We start from the raw sequence: 15505 nt of genomic DNA on the forward strand, positions 1-15505 counted from the left end.
ATGCCTTATGTAGTTGATGTGCTTATGAAGTGTTTATGTGAACTTTTTGATGAGATTATTTATATACATTAATGTGCTACATAATAATTTTCGGTCAGTGACTGACCACATATACACAGTGGTTCTGTAAGATTATAATGGAGCTGAAAATACATATACAGTCATGTGTCAGTTAACGATGGGTTACATTGAGAAATGCATCATTAGTGTAGCCTGAGTGTACAGAGTTTATAAAGTCTACAGTAATGTCCTAGGCCCTTACATTAATTCACCACTCACCACTGACTCACCCAGAGCGGCTTCCTGTCCCACAAGCTCCTTTCATGGTAAGTGCCTTATACAGATGTACCATTTAAATAAAATTTTCATACTATACTTTAACTGTAGCTTTTGAATGTTTACATATGTTTAGATTCACAGATACTTAGCATTGTGTTACAATTGCCTATGGTATTCAGTACATTAAGATGCTGTACAGATTTTGTAGCCTAGGAGCAATAGGCTGGACCATATAGCCTAGGTGTGTAGTGGGCTGGCTGTACCACATAGGTTTGTGTAAGTACACTCTGATGTTCATACAGTGACGAAATCTAATGATGCATTTTGCAATGTAACCCCATCGTTAAGTGATGCATGACTGTATATGTATTTTGCTGTTTGCAGCAGTATTTAGATAAATTTTTCATCCCAGCATTTCTGATACATGTTTTCTAGAAAACCTCACATGCTATGAAATCACATCTGGGAAAAACATGGATAGAGTAGACCATTCAAGTTATGCAGCTTTGTTTGTAACAGAGTATTAACATAAACGGTGATGATCTTAAAAATACAAGTACAAATTAACTGTACAAATGAAACACTATAACCCATCACTTATGAGCTTTAAATGGGGACTTGTGTTTCTATTAAGGTATGGTATAGGTTCTTGAAGTTACTTGCTTTAGTAGAAGCTACTTTTCTAAAATTCAGTGGTGAGCCAATGTATGGCTACCTTATTATTAATAGTTTTTGGGGGTGAGGGAGCATAAAAACAAAAGAAATTGTCTTCACAACTTCTTCATCTGTGTCCTTAGTTTTCACCAGACAACATAACAATGTTAGAAAGACTTGAGGTTCTTAAAGCCACTAAACTTGTTTTCTCTAAAGGAAGGCACCTCTTCACTGTTGTTTTCTTAAGGTCTTCATATATTGAGGTTTTTATTGGAGACATAGGTTCCCTCTTGTTGCCCAGGCTAGAGTACAATGGCACCATCTCAGCTCACTACAACCTCCGCCTCCCAGGTTCAAGCTATTCTCCTGCCTCAGTCTCCCGAGTAGCTGGGATTACAGGCATCCTGCCACCACTCCCAGCTAATTTTTGTATTTTTAGTAGAGGTGAGGTTTCACCACGTTGGCCAGGCTGGTCTCAAACTCCTGACCCCAGGTTCCTCAGCCTGCCTCAGCCTCCCAAAGTGCTGGGATTACAAGCGTGAGCCACTGTGCCCAGCCTTTTTTTTTTTTTTTTTTTTTTTTTTTTTCTTTCTTTTTTTTTTTTTTTAAGAAACTTGCCCCTGATCCTTTTATAACATACTGAGAAAAATCCCTGTGAATCAATGAAATTTCCATGATTACTGACAATACTACTCTCCTTCCTCTTTACCAATTATGTGTGAACTAATTCATATTAGAACACCACCTTGTAGCTGTAGTTTTTACTTTGATAGTATAGATAATTATAGTTCTATTTTAATATAATTTATATTTAAAATATATGCTTTAATTTTTAAGTTCTTATAGTGAGGATGCCATATATTTAAGCTGTCAAGACAGCTTGTATTTGTACTGTTCTCTAGCATTGTGGGCCATAATACATATATACTCATTGGCAGTATAACATTTGCCTTCTTAATTTTCTTTTTAAAAGTTGTTGTATTTATTTTATTTTTATTTTTAAGTTTTTGAGACAGAGTCTCACTCTGTCACTCAGGCTGGAAAGCAGTGGCGTGATCTCGGCTCACTGCAACCTCCGCCTCCTGGGTTCAAGCGATCTCCTGCTTCAGCCTCCTGAGTATCTGGGATTACAGGTGCGTGCCACCATGCCCGGCTGATTTTTGTATTTTTAGTAGAGGTGGGGTTTTACCATGTTGGCCAGGCTGGTCTGTAACTCCTGACCTCTAGTAATCTGCCCACGTTGGCCTCCCAAAGTGCTAGGATTACAAGCATGAGCCATTGCACCTGGCCTGTTGTATGTAATTTAAAAAATATATTTGTAATTACTATTTCTGTTAAGTCATGATCAAAATTACTTATGTGTATTAGTCAGATATTTTAAAGGAATTAAAATGATGTAATTTAGAAGAAAACAGCTTAAACCCTGCTTTTCAAGAATGTATATAAGAGACCTGACACTGAATTTTTATGGAGTACTTACAAACTAATGTAAACATTTCTTTTTAGTTATTCTTTCTCTTTTAAAGTGTTGACAAGTGAATTTTGTTAGCTATTTGGTTGTTAAGTAAAAGCTGGCTTATTTGCTCATACTTGTAAAGTATCTCTGGAAGAATATTCAGGAAACGGCAACATTGCCTTCAGGGAAAGGAAATAGATATCTCAGGGTGGGAAGGGAGGGAAACTTTGAATTTTGAATACCCTTTGAATTTTTGAGTCATGAACTATTAGAAAGAAAGTAAATTAAAATTTAACAAGAAAAATGAAAATGAAAGTTCTTTGGTGTACAGAACAGAGGTTGATTGAATCTGTCTGGTAGAACCTCCGTGATCAGCTTAGCTTTGGCATTGTCAGTTCTGAAATAATCTTTTGTGACCTCCATGATCAGCTTAGCATTATCAGGCCTGGACTATCTTGAGACTCAGCATACAGCGGCTGTATGTAATGGCAGGTGCAAACAAACAGAAAGGTAACCAAATACAAGTATTCATGTTGTATTTATTCTATGAGAAGAAATTAGTTAACATTATAATATATACCTCTTTTTATCAAATTGGAAATGAAACTATTGGATAACTGTTGGATTTTTTTCCCCCTATAACTATTAAATTTTTCAAAATCTTGCTACTGCCTGTTAGAAAGGATTTGGGAACATTTTTTAAAAATTCTTGCTACCTTTTTTGTTTGCTTTTAGTTGATGCGGATGAAATTAAAAGGCTAGGAAAGAGATTTAAGAAGCTTGATTTGGACAATTCTGGTTCTTTGAGTGTGGAAGAGTTCATGTCTCTGCCTGAGTTACAACAGAATCCTTTAGTACAGCGAGTAATAGATATATTCGACACAGATGGGAATGGAGAAGTAGACTTTAAAGGTAAGAAAGTAGTTATTTTTTATAATCACAAGTTAGATAACCTGTTTGTATTCCTACAGCTCTATGTTAAAAAAAAAAAAAAAAAAGTGTTTATATTCCTTGTGACCTTACAATAATAGATTATGTTAAAACCTCAACATCTGTGGTATATTCACCTTAATGAAATAGGATCTTTTACTTTGTGGTTCATAAATGATTAAGTTGTTCTTTAGGATAATCTACCAAAAAGCAGGGGAGACTCAGTATTTCCTTTCTTTTTAGAAAATTAATCTCACTTTAGGGCAATACTGTATATTCTTATATACAACATTAGAAACTGCAATTCCTTTTATTTATTTATTTTTTTGAGATGGAGTCTCGCTCTTTTGCCCAGGCTGGAACATGGTGGTGTCATCTCAGCTCACTGCAACTTCTGCCTCCTGGGTTCAAGCGATTTTCCTGTCTCAGCCTCCTGAGTAGCTGGGATTACAGGTGTGCACCACCACACCTGGCTAGTTTTTGTATTTTTAGTAAAGACGAGATTTCACTATGTTGGCCAGGCTGTGGTCTCGAACTCCTGACCTCAAGTGATCCACGTGCCTCAACCTCCCAAAATGCTGGGATTACAGGCATGAGCCACCACGCCCAGTTTTTTTTTTTTTTTTAAACAAGTAAATAAACATTTCACTAGAGATTTGTCAATAGATTTTGTTATTTTAGTTTGGAGAACAGAATTATAAGTGGAGGGATATAAAACTGATTATGATTTAGTGCGTATCAGGTGGTGAAGAAAAATGATTTGTCGTGAAACTTCTAACAGCATATTTGGTTCACAGTTTTGAAGTAGAAATTTAAAGTTATTTTTATTCTTTAAAATAAAACAATTTATAGTGGTTTTTTTTTAAAGCCCCTTGTCACAGTCATATTCTAAGAGGAAAGAGTTAACTTAAAGAATATGTTTTGAGTGTTCTTTTATTTTGCACTTAACAAATGTTTGTTCAAATTGATTGACCTTAGAGAACTCCAAGTTCAAATAAAAAATTACAGAGAGACTTTGTTTGTTGAGGTTTCAAATTTGACAATTTTATTTTTAAATGTTGCTAGTAGTACTTTTGTTTTGCAGCAAGGAAATATCCTTTTATGGGAATGTAAGGTAAATGTTTTTTGTGTAAAAAAATTGGAAGTTCTGATTTGTGAACATTTTTAACTCTTCTTCAGAATTCATTGAGGGCGTCTCTCAGTTCAGTGTCAAAGGAGATAAGGAGCAGAAGTTGAGGTGTAAGTATTTTTCTTCACTGACTTCATTCTCTTATACTACCATCATTTCATACCGTATTATAGAATGGTTTTTAAAATAATGAAAAAGATGTCTTTTATTCCAGATCCTTAGACATAACTGAAATTTTACTGGTGAAATTTTTCTGGTGAAAATCCTTTTAAGACATTTGCCACTACTATATTTGAATAATGTGTCATTGTTGCTTTTAGTTGGATAGAAGCAAAACAGTTTCTTTCTACTGAAAACAACCATGTAAACTACATTTGTAATTTAGAGAAGAGATTTTTTTTTAGTGACAGTGGGAAGAAATGTTCTAAAGAACAAGAGAGGTTGTTGGAGTTGTTATTATCTCTAGTGTTTTTTCTGTGCAGAAACTGAAGCTTAGCAGGGATAGTTAACTTACTCTAAGCTCCACTAAATCTGCTCAGGCAGCCTCAAAAGCCCATACTTTTAACCAACTATGTTAAACTGTGCCTAAGGACAACTCTATTTTAAGGAAGGAGACATCCTCATAGTCAATTTTGATGTTTGTCAGTTTACTATTTTCTTTCTTATTGAAAGCATTTGCTTGTGATTGCTTTGTAATTGGAATTGATTTTCCTTCCCTTTTTTTAGTTGCTTTCCGTATCTATGACATGGATAAAGATGGCTATATTTCCAATGGGGAACTCTTCCAGGTATTGAAGATGATGGTGGGGAACAATCTGAAAGATACACAGTTACAGCAAATTGTAGACAAAACCATAATAAATGCAGATAAGGATGGAGATGGAAGAATATCCTTTGAAGAATTCTGTGCTGTAAGTACAAAAGAGCTGGTTCTTCTGTTATGTTTCAGCAACATATTTTAAAAACCACTTAATAGAGAATTTCCGTATTTTGTCCTAAAAACATATATTTGATTTTTCCTAATTGCCCATATTCAGTTTTCAAATGTATCTTCGTTGTAATTACTAATTAACAAAATCAACAATTATTATTCTCAAGAATTAACATTCTCAGTGATCCTCTGATCAAATGCCACAAGGATACTACTTTTTTACTGTTGATAGCCTCTCAAATTACAACTAGATTATACTCTTAAGGTTCATTTAATCACTCATTGCTTCTGAACAGAAGCACAACCACAACCACTTAGCTTCTCTTCTGTACTTATGCCCTAAAAGGATAGATAGTAGGCTTTTTGATGTGTCACAAGGATTTTAAACTGCAAGCTAGAGATACTAGAGAAAACTAGAGCATCCAGAGTAGAGGCAAAGATAACAAAGGTTTGAAATTTTTCTGTCAGTAATGATTGGATGCTTCCATAGAAAGGTTTTCTTTCTCCTTTTTATTTTTAAATGTGAATCACACAAGGAAAAACAAGTGAGTTTGATAGTTGTGTGTTATGCAAGAGCTGAAGTGTAGCTAGTTTGACCTTTAAGTAGAAGTTCATATTATCCTTAAGCAAAAACCATCTTTTTATTTTGTTTTCAAAAAGTAGGGTGGCACTGTAAAGAATAGACTGCATCTTTTTGGAAGAGTTAGATGGGTTTGAGACTTTTAAGACACTGAACTACTCCCAGGGGGCGCTACCGCAAACCTTTTCTCTCCTTCTGTTTCACCTCCTTCACCATTGCCAAGGATCATTGAAGGACTCCTGTGGACTGGCATATGGTTGAGTGTGACATGAGACCAGGCTAGTAGTACCATCATAAAGAGCAGCCAGTTTTCAAAAGAAGGAAAGGAGAAATTCTAAGCCTTAGGGGAATATAATAAATGGAAAATTCTTGGCTTCGGTGGTATTGGAAGAGGTATTTATATTTATATAAATAAATGGTATTTATATAATCTTCATATAAATGAAGATTACTTGCATATATAAAATGTAATACATATATCACTTATCAGTGGAAGGAAATTAAGCTATTATCTATATTGAAGACATAAGCTAAGTTTTGAGTTTATTTTCCAATATTTTAGTTTATTTTTAAGTTTTCATGTTTTTTTTGAGACGGAGTCTCGCTCTATCGCCAGGCTGGAATGAAATGGCGCAATCTTGGCTCGCTGCAACCTCTGACTCCCTGATTCAAGTGATTCTCCTGCCTCAGCCTCCTGAGTAGCTGGGATTACAGGCACATGCCACCATGACCAGCTAATTTCTATATTTTTAGTAGAGATGGAGTTTCGCCATGTTGGCCAGGATGGTCTTGATTTCCTGACCCTGTGATCTGCCCGCCTTGGCCTCCCAAAGTGCTGGGATTATAGGCGTGAGTCACCGTGCCCGGCCTATTTTTAGGTTTTTGTAGACAGGGGTCTTGCTATCTTGCCCAGGCTGGTCTCCAGCTCCTCGCTTCAAGCAATCGTCCCATTTCAGCCTTCCAAAGCATTGGGATTACAAGCACGAGCCACTGTGTCTGGCCACCAGTATTTGTAATCAATTGCCTTTTGCTTGTATTTTTAAGGGGCATAATTTAGGAGTGGAGAAAAATGTTCTTCGTGTGCTTAAAACCAACTTTTATAAACATTGATCAAGCACTTGTAATTTTGACTTCATTGAGTTCTTTTTATGTTGACTTCTCAAGCTATAACAGTGAAAGATTGGAAGTTATTTTAAAAGATTGCATACTATATATGTTCTTCAAAATTTTCAGAGTACTTAATATATACAAATAATTCTTACAAATGATTAGTGACAGGCTTAAAGTTGGTGAATTGAACCCATGTATAATTTATTTTTACCTCCTCCCCAAACTCCAATCAAATGCAATGAATTAAAAAGAAAGGTTTATGAACTTACAAGGACAAAAATGAAGAGCAGAGAAGAAACAGCATCTAAATGTGGTAATTCAGAACATTTAGAAAGTTGAATGGTTAACTAACCTAGCAGAATGATTCTAAGCTTTATCAGCTTGGAAATCTGAGAACCAAACTGGGTTATAATGGAGAATCCATGAAAGGCTCAGAAATTGATGTCACAAGCTACTGGAAGTGAGGATGAAAGTGAAGCTAAAATCAAAGATTGGTTAAAGTCTGTTTTAAGAAGGAATTGGAACACACAAGATCGCCTTCCCTACTCTGTTCACCTGGCCAGCTCTCTCTCCTGCACTCTAGCAGGAGACTGGGGTGAGTCTCTAGACTGGCAAACATGAGGCAGAGATGGGGTATATGTGTTGGGGAACTAAGTGACAGTAAGCATATTTGCATATTGACATCTGTGCCCTGTACCTGACTTCCTGACTCCCTGGCAGCTGGACTTACACTCTCTAGGCAAGAGATGGGAAAAAGCCCTGTTTAGGAAATCTTATCCCCCCAAAGAAATGGTGCTACCAGATCACTCAAAGTATAGCTCTCACTCAACAACCCCATCATTCACCCAAAGTTCCAGTGCCCTTTCTACAGAAGCAAAGCCAAGGATCTCACCAAACACTGAAGGAAACCTCTATGTATGGAATATAAAGATGAAACCAGGTCCAAAAAAATAAGTCCAAAACAAACAGATTAGCCAAGACCAGTAAAAACTTTAAAAGCAAACCCGAAACCTGTCATTATCCTCGGGGATATTGTATATTGAATTTTGAAACAAAAGTTGGATAATACATAAAAGAGCTTTTGGGAATGCAATTTTAGATACCTATTTTCGGAGTCGTAACACCCGAATGCTAGGATTCCAGAAGGAAAATGGAAGGAAACAAATAATCAAAAATGAATCAAGGAAATACTCCAAAGCCAAAAATAATGTGTTTTCTGAGAGGGCTTATGGAGCATCCAGTATAGTCTGTAAACATCTGGACCTGGGCACACTGTCATGAAGTTTTGAGACAGTGGGAGCAAATAACTGGTTCTGCAGATTTCCAGAGAGCTGGGGTGGTAGGGTGGAGTGGTGGGAGTGGGGCTTTGTATAAACAACCAGGAGTCATAATGGCACCAGATTTCTTAGTAGCAGTATTGGAAACCCACAAGAACATGGAGCATTTTGCCTTTGCAATTCTGAGGGACAGTTATTTCCAACTTAAAATTCTCTATAAACTCAAATGGTAGTAGAAAGACACTTTTAGGTATGTAAGGCCTTCTCATTTTGGAAACTACTGGAGGATGTGTGCTCCCACTGCAATAAGGTCATAAATCAAAAAAGTAGAGAGTGTAGGATCCAGGAATCTGAGGGTCCAGCATGAGAGGGAGGATCCCCGATATGATGAAGAGCGCCAGAGATGACAGGCCTGAAGACAAAAAGTCTAGAGTGCAGCAGGTTGGAAGGCTCAAAGAGTGCTTTCAAGACAATAAAATTGATAGAATTACATAATATTTTTAGTTGAATGTATTTGGAACAAAAGTTAGGGGTTGAATTATAATTAACATAGAACACCCAGCAAAGGAATTAAGTGTACCAAACAAATGTGCAGGAAAGAAAAACTAATCATAATAAATAGTTCTGTTTATCTGTATTCTATAGTTATAACAATGAAAAATGCTAGGTTTTTTTGGGGGGTGAGGTCGGGGGAAGGAGTGTTGCCTCAGTTTGTTGCCCAGGCTGGAGGCATGCCGGCTAAGGTTTTTTTTTTTTTTTTAAATGTATTAGAGACCTGGTTTCACCATGTTGGTCAGGCCTGTTTTGAACTCCTGACCTCAAGTGATCTGCCCACCTCAGCCTCCCAAAATGCTGGGATTACAGGCGTGAGCCACCATACCCGGCTGAAAAATGCTGAATTTCTAATGAAAATAACGATAAAGCCATTGGAATGGTACAGAGTTTGTGAAGTGTGTAGGGGGGGAGATAGAGGGAAGAAATGTGTGTGAAAGCTAAAAATCTTAGAGACCTAGAGGTAAATAGTGAAAGTCAGCTGAAAACTTTATTGCCACTGCATAAAAGCAAATAGAGAATGAGGCCAGGGTGACAAACTGCTTTTTTTTCCATAGCAGGAGTTGTAGAATTAGTTGGCACTTTGTGCTTTACTTTTCAATTATATAAAGGGGCTATTTTTTAGTTTGAATTTAAAAATAATACAGATACAAGTATACAGAACAATATGGATTAATTTCACAATCATAAAGTTGAGAGAAGCCAGACATGAAAGAGATTCAATTTATAAAATGTACAGAAACAGAAAATAGTAGCTACTGGTGTGTGTGTGTGTGTCCGTGTTGGGTGGGAGGAGAGGGAGGGGAGATGTCTGGTGACTAGAAGATCTGGGTGCTGGTTATTGGGTGTTCACTTTGTGAAAATTCATCAAACTGGACATTTATGACCTATGCATTCTGTTTATGTAGATTAAATGTAATAAAACATTCCCCCCAAATGATACAGATACTACACTTTCACATTACCATGTCAGTATTCACTGAGATGTGTATAACTACATGTATTTGACTCTACAGAAAAATAATATGCAGAAATGTTTATTTACTTGGTACTTTTTAAATTTTCTAGAACAGACTGACAGTGACGCACATATTTGATTGTGAGGACAGTTTTTGTCATAGTGTCTGGTTATCGTGTAGTATTAAACTACTGAAGTAGGGGCCAGCAAACTGCAGAGCAAACCAGATCCTGTGCATGGCCTGTTTATGTCTGATTTTGAACTAAGAATACTTTTTACCTTAAGTGGTGTTTTGGAAAAAAAAAGAAAATGTGAAAGAAACTACATGTAGCCTACAAAACTTAAAATATTTACTATCTGGCCCTTGTACAAGAATACCCAAAAAATAATGCCTGTTATCCTAGGAGAAAGAAACCATGAAAATTCTAACTGGAGGTCACTCAAGTTTTGTTGTTTTGTTTTTTTGTGTGTCTTTAAATTCACCACCTGAATATAGCTAAAGTAATTTTTATTTATTTATTTATTTGAGATGTAGTTTTGCTCTGTTGCCCAGTCTGGAGTGCAGTGGCGCGATATCAGCTCACTGCAGCCCCCACCTCCCGGGTTCAAGCGGTTCTCCTGCATCAGCCTTCCCAGTAGCTGGGATTACAGGCACGCACCACCACGCCCAGCTAATTTTTTGTATTTTTTTAGTAGAGACGAGGTTTCATCGTGTTAGCCAGGATGGTCTCGATCTCCTGACCTTGTGATCCACCTGCCTCGGCCTTCCAAAGTGCTGGGATTACAGGTGTGAGCCACCACGCCTAGCCCCCTAGTAATATTTTTTAAAATTGTAATTTGATGAAGCAGACCATGAATGAGGAGTTTCTCAGACACTGAAGTTTGATTTGTTCCTGTCTGTTGCAGGTTGTAGGTGGCCTAGATATCCACAAAAAGATGGTGGTAGATGTGTGACTCTTATCAGAGAGTACCACCCAACACTTTTGCTTTCTTCTCCATCTCTGAAGATCTGCTCAAGACGTCCAGCAATGCTCTCTGTGTATTTAAATGGAAGTATTTTTCTCTGTGAAGCCACATTTTCCAACATGAGCCTCATGAAGCCAACTAAGTGTTATTGAACTGTAATTCTCTCAATAACTCAGTGTAGCACTTTAAAGTCTGAAGGACAGCAGCATGAAAAGAGCATATCAATGTGGTGGAGAAAGGGAAGGGGTTGGCTTTTTAATTTATTTTTCTTCATCTTTTATAACAAGAAAGTATCTATATATACATATGTAAATATTTATATATAGATATATGTAGCTTTCTATATATGTAGTAGGTTGGCTTTAATTTAATATACTTGATTCAGAAACAAAACAATAGAGTACAAAAGTGCCAAGCAGAACATAAAACATCCTTACTTTTATTTCACACAGTTTTATATATAGATAGAAGACTGTACAATTTGAGCCGGGTGTTAGGCCAGCTATTTTCCTTTTCCTGTGCTTTCTCCTCTGAGAGATTGACAAAGCATTTGTTAACGTCCTATTATTTACCTTAATTACATTTTTGTAACAAAGGAGTCTGTAACTTTATTTATACTTACGAATATATTTCCAGGGACTACTACTCATTGCTGAGCAGCTTTTAATACACCTCTGCTTGAGGAGAAAGTCTAGTTCATTGCTACTGCCAAGAGCTAGTTCTTGTGTTCATATAGTAACTGCACAGTGCTTATGGCTGCTTCATTGTTACTTTGTAACTAGGAGCCATTGCATTTATTAAATGTCCCTCAGTAAGTGCTAGTTGTGATTTTATACATAAAGGCCAGAAGCTGTCTGAGGCAATCATGACTAATATTGTATGTATCACTTACTGAAGAATACCTGAAGTGATCATGTAACTACTTAGGATATCCATTTGTTTGATTACATGGGTAAATAATTTGTCATTAAACTTGTGTTTGAATCATGAATTTCCCTTCTGTGTTTCAAAAGACTTGCAGCTAATCTAAAAAACTGGTGATATTTAATATGCATGTATGTATCTAAACACCCACATATATTTGTGGTTTAAGTGTGAGAAATCTTGCTAACGTATATGCCACAGAAGAGCAAAATTTTATCCAAATTTATACGTCTTAAATTTCTTTACCACGAGGGATAGAGCATGCATAATGTTTTTTTCCCCTTGATTTGCTTATATAATTGGTAATGGATGATAACTTAATAAATTTGTGTGATATAAAAGTAGTAGTGTATCATGTTCTACCATTTGATCTTATCCCTTCCCATTTCTGCAAAGGTACTATTGGCTGGAAGAAAAACATTTTGGTTAGCTTTGTATGACAGTAGTCTTTCCCTTTATAGTTTTTCTATAAAAACTGGTTTTAAAATCAGTAGAAAAGGGCAGGTTGAATCAAGGTGAATGAATCTGAAATTGAGCACACCTGCCTGTCATCGCTGTTCCTTCAGCTGAGTGCTGCACATCATGGGCTCTGTCTGTGAGAGAAAAATCCCGGTGCTTGGTGTCCTTGCATGACATGGAGTTTTGCATGTAGATCAATTTAAAATGTACCTCTTGTTTACATAATTTGCATAATTTTGAAAGATAATGTTGCCAAACTTTGGAAATGTTAATGTTCAGACTGAAAATCTCCACTACATGTAACTTTTTTCCTCTGGATCAGTGGCATGGCTTATAATCCCAGCCAGTGGTTTGAACTGTTCCAGTGTCAACTGCCATGTGCTCTGCTTCAGGGGGGAACTAGTCTTTTGTGAATTTTTTGTACATAAGTATTTGTTACAAATATTTTAGCAAATGCTTTCTATTTCTCTTGCTTGTGCATATCTTGGCTGGCGTTACAGAAAAATAGTGCAAACATTATTTCCTTACCGGGGAATGAGGGTTTTTTCTTTTTTTTTTCTTTTTTTTTTTTTTTTTAGTTTGTGTGTGGGGGTGGGTAGGGGAGGGGGTGGTTTATGTTGAATGTTTAGTTTTTCTTCTGCATGATACGTCATGTTGTGGGATCTTTAGAAAACTTCATACTGTATGAATAAGAAAATAAAATATTTGAAACTTGCTTGAATGTATTCAGTGGTCTTTAATGGCTTTCCATAGCTATGAGAATTTTTTTTCTTCCCAGTCTTTTAAATTATTAGAAACAGTCTGGTAAAGTGACATTTAATCTCTATAAAAACCTACAAATTCCTGTAGTACTCTCCCATCCCCCCCCATGACTTCCCTTACTACCCTTCTCTCTACTCCAGCCATGTTAGCCTCCTGTGGTACCTGGAGTCTTGGGTTTGCGTCTTGTAGGCCCTTGCGCTATCTGTCCCTTTCTGCCCCTTTCCCCTCCCCATCTCATAGCTGATGCCTTCAGGTGTTCAGTTATAGCCTAGCTCAAAAGGAATTGTCCTGGCTACCCTATTTAAAAATACAGATATACCTAGCTCTCCTTTCCTCTATATTTTTCCTCCTCCAGTGGCATTTATCCTTTTCTGACACAGTTTACTTATGTATTTTGTATTCCCTGACTACTGAATACAATGAATGAAAGCTCCACAAGGGTAGTGATTTGTCTCTTGTTCACTGATAGCCCCAGCCCAGTTGTCCGGAGCATTACCTAGCTCTTAGTGTTTACCCAATAAATAATAAATTAATGTGATACTGTTTATGCAGGTTGTGATTTTATAGTAAGTGCTATTCAGTGTTTTGTCACTGTGTAAAAGGTAAAATTGGTATTTCTTGAGACTTCATTTATTTGGTAACTGCTTTCATTTAGTCATTATTTCATTTATTTACAGCCCCTACATGTCCATCACTGTAATAGGCACTTGAGATGCTCCCGCAAATGACATCCCTGGCCCAGAGAAGTTGGGGACATTTTATATCCAGAATACCTGTATCGCCAGATGTGCACTAGTTACAATGGGTTATGTGACTTGTTAAAACATCCCAGGAATAAAGGTTAAGTCTAAGCAAGTAGATGAATTTAAGCCCCAAGCCCCCACCCCCCCCCCCCCCGCCCCGCTCCCTTTTTTGTTTTTTTTTTTTTTTTTTTTTTGAGACAGGATCTTTTGTTGTTCATCTGGGCTGGAGTGCAGTGGCATGATTAAGGCTTACTGCAGTCTGTCTCCTGAGGTCAAGCAGTCGCCCACTTCAGCCTCCAGAGTAGCTGGAACCACAGATGCATGCCAGTGCCTGGCTGTTTTTGTTTTGTTTTGTTAAGACAGGGTGTTGTCATTTTGCCTGGCTGGTCTCAAACTGGGCTCAAGCAGTCCTCCCACGTTGGCCTCCCAGTGTTGGGATTACAGGCTTAAGCCACCGCACCCAGCCCTTTTTTTAACCTACTTCTAACAGTCTTAAAAGTAGACAAGATGAATATCCAAGGAGCATGAGCTTTCATACATACCATCCTAGTTCTAGGTGGCATGAGAGTTGCAGCCCAAATCTTACGGAGCGAGTGACTAGGAGGAAACCCCATGGGTCTCCCTTGTCAGCCACGAATACCTAAGAAAATGCTATTCTCTCAGGCCCATCCCCCAGGCAATGTATCAATGAATACATATGTAAAGTGTATGTCAGGAAATCATACCAGATACTGAGTATCCAAAATCGTAAGTAGCCTTAGGGTGGCAGGCAGACACAATAATTACAACATAGAGGGACAAGTGCCATAGAAACAGGTAAGGTTGGAAGTATTAGATTTAGGGTCTTGGCCTTAGAGAAGGGTTTAATGAAATTATTTGATCCAGGTTAAGAACCTGGAAGCCAGTATGATGGTCAAATTTATTACCTCTAGTCCGTCTTCATACTTTTCCCATCCCAAGAATTATTAGTTGGGTTCCCCCTAACATTTTCTCTCCCTTTTCAAAAGCCCCAAGTAGTAGTACTACTACTTTTGGGGAACAGGAGATACGAACACTTAACTAAGTAGGGGGGTCCAAAGCAGTCCTTAAACCGAAGTTCAGCATTCCAAATTTTAGCAGCTGCTAGGGAAATATATTTGCTCTCTTGTATTACTGACAGTTGTAATTACATAGGAAATCTTCAAAAGGAAGTAATTTGGATAATACCAAAACATTATTTCCCTTTAATACAGATAACCCATATTTTCCCAGTTGAAATGATGCTTTTAACTTCCTGCCTGCTCCGTTCCTTCAAAGTCGATTCAAAACATTTATGGTCACCTAGCAATGGTTCAATTCAGTCCAAGTGCTTGGAAAACTTGATTACAGGCATGGACCCATTCCCCAGGAAAGTACCTCTGGAAACCTGTACAGACTCCAGAATTTAAAAAGTCCCAAATCTCTTTTTCAAAAAGGTATGAGTAAAAGGATCTGATACCATTGTACACATCCTTGCTCCATGCTGCTATTGCCAGAGGATAAAAAAATTTGAGGTGGGACATACTCAGCAATTTCCAGTTGGATTCCCAGTTGAGTATTTTGCAAAAAAAAGCATTAATGAATGAATGACATTTTTAAAAACATTTAAGTATATCCAATCCCACGTACTGTACAAACTAGCTTAGAACAGTGGCATATGTAACTGATATAAAGGAAATAAGCGTAACAATTTTTCTTTTAGTTCCTACATGAACTTTCTAATACTCCCATCACTGAAGTTTACATGTTTTCATCAAGGGTTTTAGAGATACACAAA

The 15505-nt window shown here is 37.2% G+C and overlaps 1 protein-coding gene across 3 annotated transcripts in view; it reads left to right on the top strand.

Annotated features, from left to right (window-relative positions):
- PPP3R1 (protein phosphatase 3 regulatory subunit B, alpha) overlaps positions 1 to 12920 on the top strand; it is a 73902-nt gene extending 60982 nt beyond the window's left edge. Inside the window, exons 1-5 of one of the 3 annotated variants that reach the window (XM_045369183.2) lie at positions 2837 to 2899; positions 3125 to 3301; positions 4499 to 4558; positions 5175 to 5359; positions 10763 to 12920. In XM_045369183.2, coding sequence (XP_045225118.1) covers positions 2875 to 2899; positions 3125 to 3301; positions 4499 to 4558; positions 5175 to 5359; positions 10763 to 10810 — 495 coding nt within the window. In that variant the 5' untranslated portion in view covers positions 2837 to 2874 and the 3' untranslated portion in view covers positions 10811 to 12920. Of the gene's footprint in view, positions 1 to 2836; positions 2900 to 3124; positions 3302 to 4498; positions 4559 to 5174; positions 5360 to 7320; positions 7665 to 10762 lie in introns of those variants that run through there. The other 2 variants (XM_005575706.4, XM_065527016.2) reach the window with 2 other exon arrangements.
- The last annotated feature ends 2585 nt before the right edge of the window (positions 12921 to 15505 follow it).

The sequence above is a fragment of the Macaca fascicularis genome, chromosome 13 (genome assembly GCF_037993035.2).
Source record: "Macaca fascicularis isolate 582-1 chromosome 13, T2T-MFA8v1.1".
Taxonomy (NCBI): domain Eukaryota; kingdom Metazoa; phylum Chordata; class Mammalia; order Primates; family Cercopithecidae; genus Macaca; species Macaca fascicularis.